Source organism: Diplotaxodon limnothrissa, linkage group LG12, assembly GCF_057381915.1.
Source record: "Diplotaxodon limnothrissa isolate DT_005_m linkage group LG12, D_limnothrissa_male_GT1.1, whole genome shotgun sequence".
NCBI lineage: Eukaryota > Metazoa > Chordata > Actinopteri > Cichliformes > Cichlidae > Diplotaxodon > Diplotaxodon limnothrissa.
Window position 1 is genome coordinate 21,472,921 of NC_140607.1, and position 23,809 is coordinate 21,496,729.

A 23,809-nucleotide genomic window follows, 5' to 3' on the forward strand; every position below is an offset into this window, starting at 1 on the left:
GGGCCCAGGGGTTTATCTCTGGAGGAATGCTGCCTGTATCTAAGGACACACATTTCACACGCAGCCGAAAACAAATGGGCACCCCCACACTCTGCCCGTGGATTTCCTGCCTCCATCCGTGTTCCTTCTCGGCTCCATTTCCACTCATAGTTTGAACTATCCTTACTTTTCTCATGTACCCCACCCGTTTCGTGCCCTTTTTCGGTCTTCCATCACACTCTGCTCTGCTGTCCACCTCTTCTGTCCCCTCCACCTTTCACATTTGTTGCACCCCGACACTCTGTGTCACCCCAACTTTATCCCTCCTTTCTCCTGTCCCTGCTTGCCCGCATGTCACGCCCATCGCTGTGTCTCCTGTATGTTTTGTGACAGCCAGATAATCAATTTTTTTCTAAGACCAGGCAGAATACCAGAATAGTGCAGAGTTACTGTGGCGAATGGGTGTGTTTTTTCCGAGTGGGTCCGTTTCAGTCTGCGAGGTGACTTACAGTGACAAAGCGCCCGGTGGGGGGGTTGCTGCCACCGCCCAGTGACAATGGGGCCAGACACATGGGGTGGAGGGGTGGGGGGGAGCACGGAGGGGCCAGGCTCTCAAAAGGCCCTGCCTCTTTTAATAAAGCGTCCGTCATTCCTCGCTTGAAAGGACCTCCTTTTCTCTCCCTCTCCCCTCCTCTCTCCCTCTCCTGGCTAAATGCTGGGAAAAGCACATCGCTGCCAAAACCATGCAGAGAGATAAATGCTAGTAGGAGAGATGAAGGAGGGGGCATGGCAGAAAGGAGGCTATACACTACTCAGTACCACTGGACCGTGACCTGGGCAAAAACATCACGTGGGACGTCTGTGCTGTCCACAGAATTGAGTTTGGACAGTGACGAGAGCTCCAGTGAAAAAGAATGTTGAGGCAGTGGACAACGAGTACTAATGCCCATGAAGACATGACAAATTATCCCATGCTTCTCCAAGAAGCGTACTAACATCAGCCTACTCTTGCCAAGCCAGCAGAGAGTAACGCAAATTATATGAGGGGAAGAATGATAACCTCTCAGATCCTTGTTGATAAGACTTTTTCCCCAAAGGTGTGGCAGAATTAAGTGAGTGATGAGACCCACCTGAGTTTTTCTCAGCAGGTGCAGTCAGCTTAAAAGTGTCATTGTTACTCATGACACAGTAAGACAATCAAGTAGTCAATAGTTTATGAGGTATTATAGTAGGATTTTTGATTATGGTGCTTTGCAGGCTTTCCTGCAAGACTTTTCTTCCTTTTTAAGTCAACTGTGTGACAGATGTTGTGGGTCAGAACTCACCTGTTCTGCTTACCGGTACTAACCATACAGCTTAAATCTGTAAGAGCACTCTTGCAGGTGGCCTCATAGCGAACTAGTGGCCGACCAACTTTTCTTGTCCCTTCAGCCAGCTGCCCATTTATCAGGGTTTGATTGGCCAGTCATCATCCATGCGGCAAACATGGCCCATCCAATATAGGTGATTTCCAAACAATTTGATCTTTATGTCCTCTACGCTGGCATTTTCTAGGACTTCCTTATTTTAGACAAAATGATCCCATTTGATTCGTCACATAGACCTCAACCTTTAAAAGCTAATAACACATGAAGGATTCAACAAGGATAAATATATGTAAAGCATTGCTGTGCTTTATTTCTAATGCAGGTGAGAGTTTTTAAAGCTGTGTTATCAATCATTTAGTCCCCATCTAGGCTGTAACTCTTACACCCTTGCACAAAGATGTATTCTTATTTATTCTCTTAAAGAGACAGAGATCTAACTGAGAGTGATTTCAGGTCATTGTCGAGCTCAGGCCACACTGCTGTTTTGTAACAGGGTTGATTTAAGTTGGAGACAGACATGCCCTCTGCACCCTGTGTCACGCTCCTCTTGTTTGCAGGATAAAGGGTTGCGACTGTCCACGTGTGGTGCTTGTGGTGGTTTATTGCCCGTGTCCTGATGCTTCAGAGAACAGTGATCAGAGAGAAAAAAAACTGTAAAGAAAAAAAGCCACACACTGTAGTCTGTACCTATTCTCACTATTTCACATCACAGACCTAAAGTTAGCATTTTAGGATCAAACATATGAAGTAGCAATAGCAGTAGGAACTATACTGGTGGAAACCGGAGAGGATTCATTTGGAAAAAAAGAAGAAAAAAAAATCTTTAAGTAAAAATAACAAAATGCATTCTCTGAAGGCAACATTTTCAAAGCAGAAAACACGTGCATTATCAGTCATAATGACAAAACTCTATACCATATTCTCTTTGAATTCCAACATAATGCTATTTCTATGTAAGGTTGCACAGGTTCAGAATGCTGTAATGCCCCTCTAGTGGCAGCACAATGCTCTGCAGCTTTGGCCAGTAGCAGCTTCATATCAGGGATGGGGTGGGTTGGGCTGATACTGCAGCCTTGGCAAAAACCTTACAGTCTCTCTCTCTCATACACACCCACAAGTACACACACAAAACACACACATTCAGTGGCTTATCCTGTACTTCAGCACTTCCACACATTAAGCTTGCCTGGCTTCTGAACTGAGAAAAGAGCTATTTAATTCAGCATAGGTAGCTCACGCTCATATACATACATAGTCAGGCGTACGGTCACCTGAACAAACGCACATGCGCCTCAATGTGACAAAGCCAGACTGACCTGTGGAAGACAAAAAACAGGAAGTTAGAAATACTCGAGGAAGGATAGCAGAAAAGATGAAAGCAATAGAGAAGAATGACAGCCGCAATATGTCAGCACAGGACCGGGCTCCTATTAATCTTCATAAGTGGACAAGTAGAGTCAGGGAAATACAGAGGGAGGATGTGCACGAGGCGAGAGAAAGAGAATCACTGTGGAGAGAATATATGTCTTCACAACTCTCCATGTCTCCCTCTCTTGTTTTGTATGTACGCAGTGCCGGAGCTCTTGCTGAGAAAATAAAGCATCTTGACCATCACTCACTACTGGGTTTGAGTCAGCCTCAGACAGAATCCGAGCAGCCAGACCATAATTCAATCAGTCTGATTAATAGACATAGAGGTGAAGTGGCCTGAGTTTTTAAACTCTATTCAGGACTAATGTACTGTCCTGAAACTACAAGATATGAACCCCACCAGGACGACGAGTTCACCTTCCAATGCTGATTTAACTCAATTTAAGTTGGGCATAATGCAATAAGATTGTAAGACCCTGAAGAATATAAACTCCATTGTTCCTCTGAGAAAGAGAAGCAGAGCAAGAAGTAAAACACTACATAACATTTTATTGTTACTTAGCTTCTGTCTTTAATGTCTAATTATTTTAGAGCTTTCTTGATGAAGGTTACAATGTGACAATAAGAGTTTCATTTTTCTTTTATGTAGGCAAACTAAACTAAAGCCATTTTTAAAATAATAAAAACAATAATAAGATAATTTCTTGTTATTAATCAGCTAACTCATACAAAGACATAAATACCGTTCAAATCAGCAGGTTACTTTTCGGAAATTTATCTTTAACAAACTTTGTATATTGTTTATGTGGTAACTGCATAGTTACTACACTGTTGTGACAGCTACCTAGCTAGATTGTTACTGCAATATCTTCTTCTGTTTTCCATTTAATTTCCTGGTATGTCAGATGGTTACATAACAAAAGGACCAAACTCAGCCAAATGAGTTCAGTTAATGTATGACTGAAAAAAGTAGAATTACAAAATAATTTATTAATACACTTTAAAAAGGATTATATGCAAATGGAGGCACACAGTGACTGCCCGTGTCTTTCTGCACTGGGGTATGTTTTAAACCGGTCTAGGTCTTGTAGCATGTCATTAACATTTGTACAGGGACAGTGACATTTCCAAACATTCGTTTTCGGTTTGCCTTGCACCATCAGTCCCATTCCTCACCCCAGAGAGAGGAAGCAGCAAAGAATCCAAAGATGAAAGAGGAGACGAGTGGAAAGAGCAAGAGGTGCGCAACAAAGCGGAAACAAAGGGGTCCGGTGATAAATAAACACGCCTTGGGAGCGTCAGTGAGTCTGTGCTGCAGTGGATTTGTGCACAACATCTTCATTTGTTGCACAGTCTTGTTGACAGTATGACAGCATAATCTGCATTGCTTTGCTGAGTCAGACACCCACAACTCTATATGCATAAACTTCCTGTGTTATTGAAACTAAACTGGTGGAGCGACTGCCAACAGCAGTAAATGACCCATTCATACCCAAATACACAGGCTGCTCTTGATTAAAAAATGAATACATATTTGATGTGTCTATCATGTCATTTTCCACTTCAGCATTTAATATCTTGCCTCTGGGGACAGATGTTGCAATTAAGGGAGACGCTCTTATCAATCAGTGCAAGTGGAGTCCAAAGAAGTCTTTTAAAGCTGGAGTCAATCACTCAGCTGCCTCTACTCAACAACTTTAGCACTGCCTTACATTTACAGATCCAAACACTCACACACTCATAGAAATACCTGCATCAATTAACACCACACACACACACACACACACACACACACACACACACACACACACACACACACACTTTCACCCACAGCGCATTACATGCAGGTGCACACACCCTTTTCATTCAGCACACACACATACCCCAATCAACCACAACATTAAAACCACCACCTGCCTAATATTGTGTCAGCCCCCATCATACTGCCAAAACGGGTCCACAGGACCTCTGGGGGTGTCTGCTGTGCCAGGCACTGGGATGTTGGCAGCTGATCATTTGGATCCTGTGGGTTATGGGTTGTGGCCTTTTTGTATTCGGCTTGTTCTGACGTTCCTGGGGATAATTAGTTGGATTAGGATCTCGGAAGCTTGAAGCTAGGTCAATACTTGGGGTTCTCGGTCCTAACTTTAATTCCTGTTCATTTTTAGGCTGCGGCAGAGGTCAGCGCTCTGCTGGGAAATGCTGCTGCCATTGCCATATGGGCTCTGCTTGGTACAAGTGGACAGTTGGTGGCATATATTTAAGTAAGATCTGCATAAAAGCAAAAGGAGACGCATTTTCCCGAAACTGAAGTATTGATATTTCTTTCTCCTGTCAGTAGCTTTAATGTTGTGGCTGAGGGGTGTACGTAGCTCACAGCAACCTTCCATAATGCAAGCATTCAATTCGGGCAGCGGTATACTCAAACTGAACAATGTCGTGCAACGTATCATCAAACAATGTTTGTAGGGAAGTTTAGATGTTTATATATTTTCTTACAACATTTGGGGGTGTTGAGAGATGCTGGTAATTAAAGTAGGGTGAGTGCATTTAAACCTGGATGTACAATCAAATGTGGCAGATATGCAACTCTGCCCAAACCATTAGGGGCCCAAGGCAGACACAAATTTCCATCAAGCTCGTTTTGCCTTTTTCTGAAGAACCAGGTTGAGGTGGCCATAAACATCAGAAATGAGTCAGAAATCAGAACTTCAGAACTTGTACTTATAAACAACTTTATTCTGAAATTTAAACCAGATATCTGTAAGTCAAATCACTTTTTTTTGGCTCTTTAATTTGAACTTCTGGTAGAGTTGGCCTAAACTAAAATACAGGAAGAGACTGTTTTACAATAACGGGAACTGATTTAATGACACAATCTACTGTGTTTATTAAGATATTTTTATGGTGATGAATGAATGAAAATAAAATGCTGCATAACAAAATGCACTTAGAGTGTCTGAATTTGTTTGAGCATCTTATTTACTTCCTTGTGATTAAAAGCTGTCGAGGTATAGCTATAGCCTGTTTTACCTGTTTGTAAATTCAAATGAAACCATATGAAAATGACTGAATATCACTGGTGTAGAGAGCAGAGAGACTGGATTTCCTCCCCTGGTCTGCGCTGAACATTCACGGGGTTCACATGAAAATGTCAAACAGGGAGATTCTGTCTGTGAAACACTGAGGCGATGTATCCTGGCTATTGTTAACGTATATATATGTATTTCACTTTTTCACTTTTTATTTCAGTCTTTCTCTGCTGGAACTATTTTTAGGCAGGTCACCAGGTCTTCATCACTGATAATGCAGACAGTGTGGAAGTAAGAATATGGGTACATGTTGAGGACGGGGAAGCCCACCATTACACCTCCTGTGTATAAAAGCATAAAGTATCTAACAAACTGTTGAATTCAGAGGGCTTTCAGCGGGCATTTTCTTTTTGGAGTATACTTCCACCTTTAACCATGCACTCTGCACATTCATCTTAAACACATGCACATGCACGCATGCATGCACATTAATTGTTGCTCACATTCTCTTTCTCACTGTCTTTTTGTCAGGTAAGGATACATATAAATAGTGGTGATGATATCTAAGATGCCTTTGGGTTTAAATGGACACAAACAAAAACAAATAGTGCAGTTGGAAAGTCCAACCAATGTAAAAAAAAAAAAAGTATATAAAAGAAGTAGTGGGTAAAGGTATTTGAGTTATGGAAGTCATCATTTGAAGGCAAATAATCCCATAAACAGAGGAGTGTAATATTGTGGGGTTAAGCTAAAAAAAGAAGTTTTAAAAAACGTGTGAGCAGAAAGAGACATCTGGTCCTGGCTTCATTAAATCTTTAAAAGTTCAGCCTTAAGGTTATCATGTCAGAAATGTATGTTTACACTTACGTAGAATGGAAACAACATTTTGATTTATAAAAGATTGGATGAGGGACATACATATTCAGTGACCTAGCTTAGTATGGCTCCACTGAAATCATTCTTTACAGGCCAGATTGTTCCCGTGAGGGATCTCACTATAGCAAAAAGCCAGAAATGATCAGTTCCTAATGGGTCAGCAAGACGAGGAGAGTCCTGCTCTCCTGTCTCCTCTTTAACGTTGGGCTGAGGCCAACTGAGACATTACACGACTTCTGCAGTCTGGCACAAAAGCAGTAAACCTTTAATCTGAATTCTGTGAAGCTGGTATCAGTAACCCTGGGACAAAAACCAGAGTTACAATATTTGAATGCGCCATGGCCTTTCACATGTAAATTACACTCTGCCCCCCTAGCCGAAACAAATTACAGCCAACTGCTGGTGGCTGGATATGAATGGGCTTCCTAATGTAGTCTACATCTACAGTGGGCCAGGGAGCAGCTGGAAAAAAGAAACTGAGACGGAGGAGAATTTATGTGACAGAGCAGGGTGTGATAGTTTGCTTTATTTCATATTAAATCTACAATGCAGCCGTACTGTGACGAATGGGGCTTGGCTCTCTGAGCATCTGTCTCCAAGGACTCACTGAGGGGTAATTAGAGCTGTGGGATGATAAGGGATATTCTCCAGCCCGGCCCAGCCCAGCCCTATCAATGGTGGCACAAGGGTTGGGGCTTTACACAAATCTGTGTACAGGAGGGGGCAGGGTAGGGTGGAGCACTGGATGAAGGGCTGGATTTTTTGTAAATTACATCAGCTCAGGGTAAGAGTCATGGTTTGTGGGACCTGTCTGAGTTTTATATCACCAAGCCAATCTGCATGATGCTGCTTAATGCTTTTGGACTTATTTGGGGTGACAGCTATGAACAAAACTAGCTGGAGTGAGCTTGCAGCAATATACAATGTAGGTTCATTCATTTTTGTAGCTTTGGTTCTACTGATTAAACATGTGCTAAAACTAGGTCTGACCAGGTCATAAAACAAAGTTACTATGATTTCAATATATGACACACGTCCAGTTCACTGCTAATTGTGAAGTATTTGCATAAAAGAAGCAGTTATTCAGGTTCACCCAGAATGTAAAAAGTCTTTACATTTCATTGGCTGGTTGTTCAGTTGCAAGAATTATTTTTACACACCAGCAAAGCTTTACAAAAACAAAACTGGGGGGAAAAAAGAAGCTGCTTGTAGCCAAACTGTGAGAAAGACTTTATGTCATGTTTAGCACTAAACAAGTTAACCTATTGTAGCTGTGAGTCTGATTCTGAATTCTGATTTCTCTTCTTTGCATTTATGTTTAAGACAGTTTTTCAAATGTCCTCCAAACGAGACTCAGACCGATGTTATAAGGCCCAACATAACAGCAGAAATGTGTTTACAGTTTGGCCTTTTTTTACAGGCTTAAAATTCGTTCTTAAAGTGTGCAATAATAGATGAGTGGCTGTTCTGACAAACACGCAGATGCTAGCAAAGATGACTGAAGCTGTGAGGCTTCTGATAGGCTTCTTCACTAACTATGGAATCGCTGAACTGGACCTTTTCAAGGTTTTGGTGTCTTTTAGTGCCTTTTGATGTAATGACCTGGCCAGATTTATTGTTTGCTATATCTTTAATTGCACATGAGTGCTCCACTTTTGGCTAGTGAAATTTTATTATTATATTTGGATGTTTATTTGTATATATTTTTGTCTGTGTGATGATCATCACATGCAGTTACAAGATCTATATGGATGCAAATCGCTAATAAAGCTTTATGTGTTAGCTTGCCAGAATTCCTGACTCCTAAAAATCATCATAGCAGTGGCCAAGATGCAAAAATGAGTTTTTTCTATTGGACTTTTATGTATATTGTCTATGATTAAAACAAACTAATTGTTTAGAACCTGAATAATCAAAATCCTTACATTTGTTGCTTTGTTAGATTTTGTCAGTTTTATTACATTTTCAGACCTACAGTGTTAGAGACTGATAAGTGGGAAGCAGACATCTTTTTGCAGGAGCTTGGTTTATGCCACTACTGCTTTCCTCTGCTGCAATAGCTAAGGGCACGTGAGAAGACTTTTACTCAGGTAACAGGTGCTTAAATGTTCATGCTTACAGCCAGCAATCACACTAACCCTTCCCAAAAAGACTTAGGAACTCTTTATTGTACAACCCACTTGATGATTATTATGTTTACGTAAGCCATCAGGGTTTTTCCAAAGTGGTAATATTTATAACCAGATAAACGCAACGCTATATGGACAATGACTACAAACCTAACAATATATTTCTAGCTGTGACAGAGAGAAATAAATAAATAAAATATCAGCTTTCACACATTCAAACAAAAGATAAAAGAACATTCAAAACAATAAAGGAAAAATACAACTGGCCAGTGCACACGCATTCAAGAGCATAACCAAGGGAAGGACTCCATATTGTTGTATGCTGGGCTGCTTTTCATGATGGTGTGTTTTCTTGATGGTGTTCAATGTGCTCAGCTCACCTTGTTTTTTTTAAATATATTTGTTCTTAAGTCGCTGCACTTCCAAATGGTTTACGTACTTAACTGTGTAAGATGAGAAAAGTTTAACTGGGTTTCTGTGAAGGGTAACCCAATAGTGCTCCAAAGTGTTTGGGAGCAATATGGAGGTAAGGAGAATAGCTTTAGGAATTTCACACGGGAGCAAGGGGGAGCTAGGATCTGAGGGGAAATCATCAGGGGCAAGAGTCGTCTGGAGCAAGTTTCCCAGCAGCCTTATTGCACTTAGATGATCTTTCCTCCAACAAGGGACAACGGATTCAAGATCATCTACTAGATGTGGTGCAATAACACCTTGGGCAAACCTATCCCAGACTGTTTAAACAGATAAAAACAGACAAAACACAGGAACAGCACATGACAAACATAGTGACACATAAAATACGCACAGACACAATACACAACACTGACACATCAAAGGCACGGGCAAAGGCAGGCAACCAGGCAAGACCACAACACTGACAGCACTTAACAGGAACATCACAGGACAGACATTCAGACTTTCTTCTAATACACAGATCGAAGCCATGCAAGGACGGAAAAGCATGCACACAAACTCACAGGACAAAGAGATCAACTCCAAAGCACATCCCCGCACTCTCGCTCTCACACACACCCACACGAACTTTAAACTAACCCTAAACACGAACACAGAATGACACAAGCATATTTTAGAAATCAGAAGAACCCACAGGAAAAATACTTGGACTGTTGTCTGTTATCTCTACTGTGAACTGTTGTGCAAAGTACTTTTTTTTCCATAGCAGGAAGCGCATACCTATTTGTAACTCGTATGAAGCATTTTAAAAGTACATCAAAGCTATATTTTCCCCGTGGACTCTTGTCTTGTAATATGCTGCTTGAGAACATTAATTTCAGAGAAATCACAGAGACGATATCCAGATTAATATCCACACAAATACACACTAAGGTTATATGTATTACGTTTAACTGAAAAGAAGGAACGCAAAAACAATAACAAACCAAATCAAATAAATTAGGAACAGCACGTTAGTACGATACGTCAAGCAAAGACAGGAACAAAGAAAAAGCTCCAGCCTGATCCCACGACACCTGACTGAATCAGCTCACATCACAACGGCAACACTAGAAAGTCAAAGGAATCAGAACTACAGTACCATAAAGCAACACATCACAAAAAGAAACAAGAGAGATAAAGATAAAAAACAACAACAACAGCAGAGCAACAACAGTGACACAAACTTTAAGTGACAGATACAACATTTGTCATAAATACATAATATATACATATAGATATAAAGAAAGAGGAAAAGCCAGATATACGTGTTGCAGATATTTACTTCATCATCATAGTGCCATACTCCTTGGCCATCCGGCATCTCAGAGCTCACACTACTGTCCTGATCGATTAGCCAGCGATGCACGGCGTGGGCCTAAAAGGACATACGACATAAAGACAGAGCCCGGTTAATCGCAGCAGTGAGAAGCAGAGATGGAGAGACAGAAAGGAAGAGGGAGGGTAGAGGAGGAGAAGCAGCACGGACAGAAAACAATGACAAGGAAATGATCAAAAGATTCAGGAGGAGGAACAGGTGAACATCAAATTGAGACACGGAGAGAAAACTAGGTGGAGCGAGAGGAGGACGAGGAAACCAACCCCACCCTGCCCCAACCTATCCCATCCCACCTTGCTTGTCAAACCCCACCCCAACCCCAGGAAAGAACTCCCCTGTGGGAAACAGGCCAGGTTACAATGAGTGGTATGAGCGAGATGTAGCACGACACGAGGTGGGAGGTAGGCAACACCGCTATGATGGCGATGGAGGTGGGTCTGGTGTTGGTGGTTTTTGGCTCACAGATGGATCGAGTGCGTCACTGTGGGAGAGCTGCAACTTACACACCGGAGTGAGTCGGGATTCCTTCATATCACACTTGTGCGAGTGGCACCGGGACAAAACTGCAGTGTACTTACCCTGAATGTTCATATAGAAATGCGTAACCACACAGAGTATGTGCCGTACAACACAACACCACAGGAAAAGACACCGAGCAATCTTAAGCACAGAAAGAAAAATAACATAAAGACACCAATGACAGTGTGAGTGCCTCCACATTAACACAGATACATCAGTAAATCCACAAAGGTGTGAAACAGCAAGAGTGGCTCAGCCAAAAGTAATTTAGGAAAACAGCCAACAAAACTGCATGAACTCTTGACCAGATAACCAGATAACATTTGGGTTTTTTTTCCAGGACAACTGTCTGCTCCTCTCAGAGAATCAAAGTACAATAAAAGAGACAGTGTCCCAAACTTCTCCAGACAGACAGATAGCGAGACGTCTGCTCAGACTCCTTCAGCTAACATTTAAATCAAGCACATACTGCAGCCGGTCTAGTCCCGGTCACCCTGAAACACACATACAGGATCTCATACGCATGCACCAAACCCCATCTGTTACCCTCGACTGTTGTCATGTCAGCACCAAAAACAACCGAACACAGCTCCTTTTGCGAGGCTTGCTGCCCCATGTGGCAGAAATACTTGTCAAAATATGCAATGGGGTGAAATCACAGAATGCAGGGATTAATTACCCTGTCATAGCTGCTACTGCACATTTACTATTTACTTTACGCAAGCAACTTTACAGTTTTTAAGATGCAGTGATGCAGGCTGTCATACCAATGGGCATTTAGCACATAAACTGTCGGCTGTCGGCATAAACTGCCCGGCTACTTTAATACTGAACGCAGAGAGGGAGAGTGAGGGTGTTACATAACCACATACGAGGGTACACACATCACAAAACACACTCCCGGGCGGCTGTCTTGTTTAAGCCTTCAACAAACCCATTTGACTTCCAAGAGATCTGTAGCCTAACCACGTAGACTGGCTCCTGCAAATCTCGCCCCAGTGCAAACTTGACTTTAAATACAAAATCAAAACACAGTCCAAATGTATTTTATACTGTAACTTGGTGTTAACCATGATTATAATTTAAACCCATATTCTAGCATGCGAAAAAATCCCTTTAAGGGATAAAACCTGTTTGTTTTTCCTCATGCGTCATATTTGTAAGGAATATTTGACACGAGAAGCAAACAGACACAGAGGGGTCAGGACCTTCTCCATCAGGTTTTGTGACTGCAATGACAGATACTGTTAAACACATAGCAGGGAAGAGGAGGGCACCACACAGGAATAGACAGAGCCAGCTCAAGGGTATAGTGAATCAAACGGTGACAGCAGAGGCCAAAGCCTCTGTTAGGACACCTGAAAATAGACAAAAACTAGCAGAAAAAGGCAGCCAGAAGGCACTGTAATTTTCGCTTTGCAGGAGCCAGCTATAAAATATAACTGCCGTATCGGGGCTTGGTCTCAGGCCGTACATGGGAAAGCAGGTGTGGAGGAGATTGCTTGCATATGTGTTAATGTCTGTGTGAGTGTGCATGTGTGGATTTGATGCACAGGGGCGTCAAGAGTTTGTGGTGAGTTACTGAGCGTGTCAGCTTAGAAGAATAATTGGATTAAGTAGCAGACGGCTAGTGATGACAGCGAGAGGGGAGTTGAAGGAGTTGAGGGGGAAGAAGAGGAGGAGTAGGGTAGACAGACTGAGGCAGAGGGGGGAGAGAGGTACTGATAAGTAAGTATAACAGGCCACTTGCTGTGGAGCCTCTGGGAGCCACGGGACAGTGAACAGACACGCAGAGGGAGCTCAAACCGTTACGCTGAAGATTAGAGCAATAAAGGAACAACACTCATAGTCTCTGAACAACTAACTAGCAGCCTCTCGGGATTTAGCATGCTTTACATCAAACTCCAAGACCAAAAGAAGACAACCGATTTGAGTCATGAAAGAGAAAGTAGATATTTATTTGCTTTCTATATGATAAAGAGTACCGGAGCAGAGTCGTTCTGGAGACTGTTACCCTTCCACATTTGCAGATTGTCCTCCACAGTGTCAGCTGGCGAGGCAGCACTGATCATACAATTTATGACCACAGCCAAAGGAAAAGGACTGTGAGTCCAAGAAAGCGTTGTATTAAAGAGAAGATAAGTATGGAAACCGTGAATCTACTCGTTAAATCCACAGACACCGCAAACATAATTCAAAATTCCCTTTATGATTGTTTTGTTTGTTACCAAAGGTGATTTGTAACTGTAGGTTACTGAGGTACAACGTCTTACAGTCAGATGACAAAATGACACCATTAAATGAACAAGACAAAGATATAGACTACATCTGCTAAACGATGGCTAGTCAGCTGTTCATGGACTTACATGATGCAGATGATTACAATCAATCACAGATTGGTCCACTGTACTTCCAGTTACTTTCCCACACAGGCTCTTACAGAGTCACCATCTCGTAAACTGGAAGAGGTTTTAAATATACAACAATTCATAAAAAAATGTCAACTGTTTATGCAGTCGGATGACTGCTTAAGTGAACTGCACTGTCACTGTTTTTTGCTTCACCAACCAGTTAAGGCATCAGTCACGCAAGCCTACTGGTGACCGATCAGAGACACCATGGTAACCACCGGTTGCTAGGGGAAAGTTAATATCCGCTGACCAGTTGTTAGGTGAAACCAGTGGAAAAGTGGTATGTGGCGCTGCACCTAAAACCTCCTTGTGATTGCTTTGGCTGTTTGCTTTCATTGGCTGTAGTTTCTATGAAAGACGCCAACTTGTCTGCAAACATTTGCATACCACTTGCTAACTGGTAGTGAAAACTGTGAAGAGCACAGCACAGATTGGAAACTGAGACAGCTTACCTTCACGGTAAAAGCTGTGTGTTCTGAAACATTTTAAGAACAACTATCACTCTGAAGGTAAACGTTCTCCATCTCAGGTTTTCCCTAGCGACAGGAGGTTGAGATTTAAACCTTTGAATCAAATGAAATCACTTAAATTTTCTCACAATCTGCAGATAAATTCTTGAGTTTAGCCCAAAAACCTGAATTGTGAAGTCACAGTGATAATAAAGCATGAATTCTTCTTGCACTTTTTAGTACAAGACGATACAAAAACGTGCTGTTTATTGCCCATGTTCAATTTTTTTTCACTCACATCTTGGTAACTGTGACTTCACAATGAGTCTTAATGATGAAAGTCTCAAAATAAAGAAAACCGAAGAAACATTTAACTCAAAGTTCAAAGATGAACTTTTCTTTAACTTCATGATCTCAATGGCTTGTGTACTAAAGCTTGGAAACAAAAACAGAAGCAAATTAATCATTATACTCGTAAAGAAAAAAAACAGGTTGCTTGTACTATAACGGCATTTTCTCAGATTCCCCGATTTAAAAAAATAATGAAATCAAAATCAAGTCAAGGTCAAACATAAGCAGCCAGTCTCATTATTAGCATATTTGAAATGCTATATAACTGACTGAGCTTGTGTTCACTCAGCAGAGAAGTGGTGTGCACAAAGCTTTGCTCCAATTTAATAAGCATGCTACACATAAAGAGCTGCTCTCTGGTGCTCAGTGAATCTGCACAGCTTCAGTATCTCTTTATGAAAATAGTCCATATGAGAAAATTACCGACTCATTAGGAAGCAAGTACCTTTCTCAAAAGAGCTACTCATTGTTCCCGTTTGTTTTGGTCCTGAAGTGCAGCGGCTTCTCTTTTGATCGTCCACCTTCCTGCCCATTATCCCCGAGTACAGAATAAATGTCAAGTAATCAAGCTCTTAATGTCACAGGTCAAAGTAGGCCAAGAGTTCCTTGTGAAAGGCTGACACAGTATCTAAACTAAATGGATCTCTACTAAATAATTCAAACAATCAAGCAAAGTTATAACAAGAGCACATTTTCATTGAGGTGGCGGATGGCAGAGCGCTACTAGGAATACCGTAAGACACCTGATTTATCTGGTCTCCGATTCTGGTTTCAACACGATCTAAACGACCACAGCAGGAAAGCATAGGGGACATGAGATGTGATAAACAACACAGGTGATTAAAGAGGAGAAATTGGTGTGTGGAGCTCAACGGAGAGTAGAGAAGTGGGAACAAACAAACAGGAAACCTTAGAAAATGCACTGAAAAGGTTAAGCAGATTTAGAATCACTTTTTTTCTGCAGCTATTTCCAGTAAGGCTGGCTGATAAAATACAAAAATTTTACATACAGTGGCCACATGAATCAATGCAAATATGCTCCTTTAAAATCAATCAGCCATATCACCAATTTGTCTGTGTTCCTATTAAAGAGGGAAAGGCATGCTTAACAATGTCATAAAATGATCCAATTATTATTTTACTTATGGTCTCAGAGCTCACACTCGCAAATCCCTTGTTATCTAGAACCAGCTGCTCTTGAATATTCCCAGATCCAGGTTTCATGTATAATTAATGTTGTTAGTGGCTGTAATACATATAGTATATTTTATATCGCATGGACACCAGTTTGGTCACCTGAAGCTGTTTAAAATGTGCTATACAAATAAACTTTAACTTGACTACATATATATGTTGCGCTGTCCTTACAAAACAACTTAATCCTCAAGTGATGCAATGCTGTCATTACAGATTTTTTTTGCTGCTCTATATAAAAAAGGACAATCTTATAATCCCCTCCAAACAAATAAATAAAACATTGCTGCTTGAAAGAGCCGGGCAAGAGGTTTTACATGTTAGCAAGCATAAATGAGTGCAGATATAGAAGAGGAGTCTTCCAGAGTAAGAGAGTAAAAAGTCCATCGAGAAAGAGCGAGAGAGGAGGAACAGGAGAGTGCTGCAGATCTCAGCCTGATTAATAATGCATCGCAGGGAACTGCCAGCTCTGTGCCCAGCAGCAACTAGCCTGAGCTCCATCAGCAGAAGAGAGGCACTTTCTGGAGGGACACAGGTGGAACTGCCAGGTGGGATGAAAGGAAAGGTTGGTGCAGTCCCCTCCACCTCTCACCTCTATCCTCACTTTCTATCTAGCGCTCCATCTGGGTTCATATTCTGTCTGTGTTTGGTGCGCACTGGTGTGTGAGCATGATCAAAGTCACTCTCTAAATCCTTTAGCCCCCATTTCAACTTTTAACTCACACATTCAGATTTCACAAAGATGAAAAAAGCGCAAATACTGGAGAGTAAGACAGACACAAACACAGCTCAGGAATCAGTAATGCTGTTGGATTTTTAAAAAAGCAGAGGTTTATGATTGTGACTGATTATCGACCTCATAAGGTGAAATTATATCAGTGTTGTGTGCAACCCAAGTGTTAAAAAAAGGCTTTATTGCATGTTTAAGCAAAGGTCCCCAGCTACCCATGTGCTGTAGCTGTGTTTTCCTGGTTTGACCTAGCCTTCACTGTCACATTTAATTGCACTGGATTGCATTACACACTAAGAAGGTCTCCCTTTCAATCCACACCTTCTCAAATCCTCCTCTCCTCCCGTCTGCTTCTGTCCCTATGGAGGTCAGAGGTCATCAAAGCAAAAAGATTACAAAAGATTAAGAAAGAAAGATCACAGCACACAGACTCCAGACTGCTTTGATGTCCTCTGCAGAAGAAACAAAGTGCACCATCTTCTGATCTTCTGTTTTATTTCCTAATTTTCTTTTTTCTCTGGGGATTGTTGAGGCGGTTAGTAGAAGCTTCTGTTGTAACAAGAAACAACCTTTTGAGCACTCGTACGTGTGACAGCGCCATTTCTAATGTAAATAATTATAATGGTGCAGCAGTGGTAATGAATACTGTAATATTTTAAGTTCTGTTAAAGTAAGAAGGTATAAAAACAAAGAAGACACAAAATTGAATAATGGGAGGGTAAGGGAAGCTATTTTAAATGAGATTATGGGTTTTATCAATGACATGACATACCCCTCCCCTTCTATTTTTTCCTCTTCTCACTGAAAGCCGTTGCTCGTCCATCACATATTCTTTATATCCAACATTTCATTACCATAATAGAAAACATGCATGGAAAAAAAAGATAAATTCAAAGAGACAGCGCAGCCAAAATCCTGGATTTGAGGGGCTTATTTTCATCTTTCTTTCTTGTCTTCTATTCTTTTATGTTGCTCTTTTCTTTTCGCTCACAGAAATGGAAAGAGACATGCCTTTTCTTCCAGCCTGTGCCTCATTATGATGCTTTTCAGGTCTGCTCTTTTGTATGGGGCCAGCCCAGAGCCATGCACATGCATAGCGGAGCAGCCGGTGGATTACCCAGGCTCACGTCAACACTTCAACAGAACCACCTACCACTCCAGCGAACGCCGCTGCCAAGTGTACCATGAATGTTATATGCTTTAATAAGTGTAGCCAAAAAGCGATGCCAAGACTAAACCAACGGGAGCTGCAGCTGTACCACAGACATCAGCATGGACAATAGATCTAGGTCTTTAAACCAGGGCACAGCCGTCACAATGCCGGACAGAATGCATCACAGTTCAGCGATGGTCTAGTCACATGGAGCATCTAACAGTCTCTAACTGAATGCCAATAAGATTGGATTTTTTTTTCGTTACTGAAAAGCCTGAGGTCATTGTCTGCTTTGAAGCTTTCAGCTTATAATCAAACATTATTCATCAAACGTGGTCAAATGATGCATTTTAATAGAAAAGTCTGGAGGCAACGCAAAGCAAAAGAAATGATAGACGATAAAAAAGAAATATGATAAATACAGGTGGTCGGTGTAAAGTTAAAAATTGCTGTAAAAAGCAAAGAAAAAGACAAAAAAAATCCTGCTACGTTTTTCAGCACTGAGACGCATAACTCTGGATTTATCTGTGTCAGCAATTTTTCACGTGGTTACAAGAGCAGCTACTCACATTATGAGGTGCTTTCAGGCAAAGATATCCCCGCATAAAGCTGTATATCCCTGTGCAAAGGAGAAGCTGTAAAACCAGTGGCATGCTAACAAAGAGAAAATATTACCAACTAGCTGGTGAATGCAGAGATTCATTTAGCGGCAAAAGAGCTCTATAATATGCTTGAAGCAAAACAGAGGAAAAACTAACTTAATGAAAGTTTAATATGCAAAAATGACACATTTTGCTCTCACACGCTGGTACAGGAAGAAATACTAGGCTGCATTTTCTAAGAGTATGTGTGCATGTTCTTATTCATGTGTGCATATATTTTACGTGTGTACACCTGTGCTCAGCAGTTATCCAAACAGAGCAGGAGGATTTGGCGCTCATTTGTCACACCTGCACTATCACCTTCTGTGGCTTCCTCCTGGGACAGAGAGACGGATGCTCTCTCTATCGCTGCTACATGTAACGCTTGTTAAACCCCTTAGCTGTAGCAAGTCGCCCTTTCTCCATCTCACGACTGTATTTTTTTGTTTCAGCACGCACGCATAGACTACACAGACAAAGTAAATCCATGCATGTAAACACACATATGGTCACTGCACAAATAGAATATTTAATATGTTTTGAACCCACAGTTTTGAGGAACTTTTTTAAGTGTTCCAAACATTCAGACTCATCATTATTAAAGAGAACTGCACCTGTTTTGCTCTGCACATCTAAGCCTGACTCCAGGAAATCATCATTTGAGGTAAATGACCAGATATCACACATCTCCCTCAGGAGCCACAAAGGTTTCATGCAGACATGCTGTAGCTCTGTCTTTTACCAAACACAACTTAAATGCACCTAAAGTAAATCCTGGCATCTGGAATTTTCAACACTCCTGAGACTGTTCATATAATACGAGTGCAGGCAAAAAGCTGACATAGATGGCCGCCGCAGTGCTCTTAAGATGAAACTTTATTGTGAGCATCCTTGATTAGATTCACACTGGGGAAATTGAATCTGAAGGGTAATATTCTCAGGAGGGAAAACGGACAAAAACTGCAGCCAGTGAGCTATGAGGGTGAGAGACAAAGCATTAAGTCTGTCAAACCCCACAAAAAAACTGATTTGTCTTCCAAACTTTCTAAGAAAGAAAAGCATACAAACCGAGCTCTCACATCAGAAACTGTGACAGGGAAAGAAAATTACATTCAGAAAGCTTTAATGTGACACCTACAAGTTTGACGGAAAGCTTTCGCCATTTGCATTGTTGTGTTTGTCTGTATGGTTCATTCATAAGATAAAAAATATAGCAGTGAATTATCACAAATACTCTTCCTGACAGCTTTATCATCAACTGTGTACTTTTACTCACTGATTGGATTCCCACAAAGCTGGTAACTAGCTTTCTTGTTAACAATTTAATATAGATTTAAAAAGACATATAATTACCTGTTCAAGATGAAAATCAAAGTCAAAAATAAGCATCAGAATGGGGAAGAAAAGTGATTGAAGTGACTCTGAATGTGGCGATGGTTGTTGGTGACAGATAAGCTGGTCTGAGTATTTCACAAGCTACTGATTTACTGGGATTTTTCAGATTTTTATACTCAGCCTACCTGAGTATAACTGCTGCCCGTGTCCATTAGGGCTGTACCATATCATATCGTGCACAATAATATTGATATAAAAGGTACTTGAAAGGCGTACCTAATAAAGTGTCTATTGAGTGTAGAAACACTATTTTGAAAAGGAAAGGAGAGAAATATTCTGTAGACGTACTGAGGTGAGACAAAAGTTGTCCCTCCTGCTGTTACCAGTCTGACTTTAGAGAGACTCCTCCATGTGCCAACTCCTGCTTTATGTCTGTGAGGCTGCAGTACTGCTGCCGCTGGTAAAGGTTTCTGTGCTTCTCTGCATGTGTGAGATCAAGGATATGAACACACAGGGAGTCATGATGAAAACGCACAATGTTACATTAGAAATATCATCAAGCTGTAAAAGAGTCTGAGAGGAGGACACAACAAAATCACCCAAAAAATGGCCCACATTTCTGCAGCTCAGGGCGATGCCACAGCTGTGACAGCCACAGAAAGCTAGTGCGTTTATTACTTCTAGTAGACCTCTGCCCATGTGAAAGAGTCTAAGTGCACAATATTAGGCGATATATGATGGGTTTGAAATGATGGGCAATAAAGATTTTTGGGGATTCGCATGCAGCCAAATTCTTTAGAGGAAATCGAGACAGATTAATAGAAGATAACAACAAAGGTATGCAAAAGAGCAGCTCGTAACTGAATCGGCAGGAGGTATGTGTTTGAAAGACGTCATTGGATTGCTTTACTGATCAGCTGGTGAAGATGAAAAACAGATCAAAGGGTGGCAATCTGTTTTTGAAACTAATTTGAATAAATCATGACTATTTTGTTTGTTTTCTGTGGCAAAGAGAATAAAAAGAGTTTTACATTCAAAACATGTAAAACTGAACATAGCAAGTAACACAACAAACAGTCGGTACTTTGGGGAGTGACTGGTTCATTTTAGTGGTAGTTTCAGCATCACAAATATCAAGTCAACTGTCATTTAAGTAATTTAAGCAGTTGTACAAGTCCATGTACCGCAAGTCTGTATTTTTTTTTTAAATAAAATGTACTCTGACTCACTGTATAAGGACCACAATTGTACTGCATGTACACCTCTCTTTGATTTCTCGCCTTTTACGGTGCATCACTCTTACACTCTTTCTGCAGTCTTTTTTCACATATCTATCTGCAGTATTGACACACACACACACACACACCGATGAGCTGTTGCAAAGCCGTTCATGAAGAGGGCACGTTGAGCTCCTCACTGCAGTTCTTCCCTGACTCTGTAGTCAGCACAAACGGCACGTGGCTTAAATCCACACCCATGTGAGAAACACAGGCACACTCTCATACCTTCACATTCAACTTAACAGTGCTGCAGCCACGCACGAGCCTGCACAGATTACCTGCGTGTAAATCAGCGTCCTCGTAAAGAAACGTCTAATTGCTCACATGCAGTCACACACAGCGAGCAAGCTGAATGCATCTAAAAATAGCAACCCACTGGCACCCCCACCATCATCACTATTCTATTCATCATCCCTTATCAGCAGTGTGGGGCTCAGTTGTTGGACAGTCAAACCGCTTTCATGGAGCTTTCCTAGTCTCTCCATTGGCACAGACAGTGATATCACCATACCCTCTTTTCAATTCTTGTCCTCCATCTCTTCTCTCTGATATTTCCATCTTGTATCCCTAAGCCCCTTCTCTTTTCTTTCCCCTCATCCTCTCTTTTTCTCTCTCTGGATTCTTAGTGGGAATGACATTCACTAAAGTGCAGAAAGAAAGATGAGGGAGAACAGGAGGTGACATCCCAGAGGACAACTTTTACCTTGGATGAGTAGACCTATAGAGACAGAAGATGTCATAACTACTACTAACATAACAGATAAAAGCAGATGCATCAAAGAGATGAATAAGGGAGTCCTTTTTTTTGGAGAACCAACCCTGAGAAGAACAGCTGGTTTCTGTAATGGAGTAATCTGCTTATATCAAGTGATTAATCTTTACAGTAAGTCTGAATTATCAGGAAACGCTAAAAAAAAAAAAAAAAAAAAAAAAAAAAAAGGACTGAGATGACATTTTGGTATTGTTTGATGAACAGCTACAACTGAAAAGTGTTAGGTATACTGACACAACATGTATCAAATGCTCAGTATTGAGAAGCATTTTTCATCCACTTTCCCAGTTCCAGGTTGCGGGCAGGGGGACTGGAGGCTGTCCCATCTGTCACAGGGCGAAAGGCAGGGTACACCCCCTAAAGGTCAGCAGTAACACTGAGTTACTTCTGACAATTTACCTTCAGAGTACCCAAGAACATCATCTCCTGGTCAAAATGGTCGTGCTATGATTCCCAAAACTGAACCATAGACGGACGAATGATGATGTTGTTTCATCTGAGAATAAACATGTAGTAAAAATGACTCTTACAAAGTGAGAAACATGGTTCAGATTAATGCAAAGAAAAGGTTATATGCATTTGTGTTTGTTCTTTTTCATTTGTTGTACAGTGACGTTAACACACTGCCACTTTCTGGCTGTAATATCAGCATCATAAACTCAGGGATGCTATCTAAGGTCGGGCGATTGGACGAATATATTGACTATTGATGATAGGCTTTCACTGATCATTTTCACAAGGGCAATTTATTTAATTATGTATTTATAATACATGCATTTCTATTACATGTCCAAAGACATGCAGTTAGTGGGGATAGGCTAATTGATCAATCTAAATTGTATAGGTGTGAATGCGGGAGTGAATGTGAGCACGAATGGTTGTCGGTCACTGTGTGTTGGCCCTGCGACAGACTGACAACCTGCCCAGGGTGTACCCCGCCTCTCGCCCAATGACAGCTGTCATAGGCTCCAGCATCCCCTGCAAACCTGAAAAGGATAAGTGGAAGCGAATGTATGGATGTATTTATTTGCCCATGAGTACGTTTGCTAAAAATGTTGGGTGAAGCTCAGAGAAGCAGCCAACGGAAAAAATAATAGCGCTCTTCCAGCTGTGAGCAAATGCACCCTCCCCAGATGGCGCCCAAATGTAGCGATTCATTTGCTCAAACTCATGACAGACGGAAAGAAAGGTAGTCGCCCATGTTCAGAAAAAAAATGTATTTAAATTTTAAAAAAAAACCATAATGGTGGGGAGGGAATCAAAGAGAACTGTGCTTACAGGCCGATCCAGTGTTTGTCTGTCTTACACACTTGACCACACAACAAATACAAAATAAAACAAAAAGCAAGTTAAAAATCCAAATGTCTCTTCCAGCGAACATAAAAAAATCTCAGACGTAAAGTTAGGTCTTTTGTGCAATCTCAAATAAGTATATAAATAAGTAAATAAATAAATAAATGAATAAATGAATAATCCAAAAAGTAATTAATCCTGAAACAAACAAAGAAGATAAAATATTCCCTCCAAACAAAACGTATAGAGTCTAAATGCGCAAAGCAGTCCGTGCACAATTACATTGCTCCGCCCATCAAAAGTCACCTGCTCGAATGTATCGCCTATCGTTGGTTATTGGACTGACGATTGACAATTTTTCCCTTTTTTTTCTTGCTAGAACATCTAACAAGCATGTCTGGGAAAACCTTCATTTTGGGATTTCTTTTGTCAGTTCACTACTCTGACAAGATACAAGTCCTCTGCAAAAGTGTTATCTAAAAAAAAAAAATCCAAAACAAATCCAATTCCACAGCCAGACTTCAAAGATTATTCATCGCACATTGTTCAGCTCCACAACATGTTTCACAAAATGCGGCGGGAAAAATGTTCTTCCTGGCTGACAAGCGCAAACAAAACAGAAATAACCGGAAAATGAAAAATACCTCATCGGAGTAACAGCGGGTTATAAAAAAATAGTCTTTGCTTTAAAGTTATGCAGAATCGAATAGTTATAAGACTAATATATCACTTGATTTGGTGGGTTGCCTACAAAATGCAAATATGATTTCAAAATACAATTTACTTGTTACACATGATTGATGCTTATAAAATAGAGCAATGATGATACCGCAGTTGCACCTGGAAGAAAAGAAACTGGAAAAAGGAAAAGAAAAGAAAAAAACAAGTCTGAGTCATTTTATAACAGCCAGAAATGATGCATGATGTTGGCTGCAGGTGTGAATCGGCTCCAAAAGTAGGTTAATAAACCTAATGGTGAAAAACGAGGTGACAATAAACTAATTGGCTGACAGAGCTCTTTTGAAGAAGTTTATACTTCCACTAAAATGAGGCGCATCCATTTTAAGCTGTCAGATTAGCAGTCTGAAGAGTCTGAAGTTCCAGCAAAACTCTGCATCTTATGAGCCTTTTTTTT

General features: G+C 41.0%; 1 protein-coding gene across 1 annotated transcript in view; it reads right to left on the reverse strand.

The window, feature by feature from the left end:
• ank1a (ankyrin 1, erythrocytic a) overlaps positions 1-23,809 on the reverse strand; it is an 82,866-nt gene that overhangs the window by 39,806 nt on the left and 19,251 nt on the right. The window contains exon 2 of the mRNA XM_085367320.1: positions 10,493-10,585. Coding sequence (XP_085223446.1) covers positions 10,493-10,585 — 93 coding nt within the window. The remainder of the gene's footprint in view (positions 1-10,492; positions 10,586-23,809) is intronic.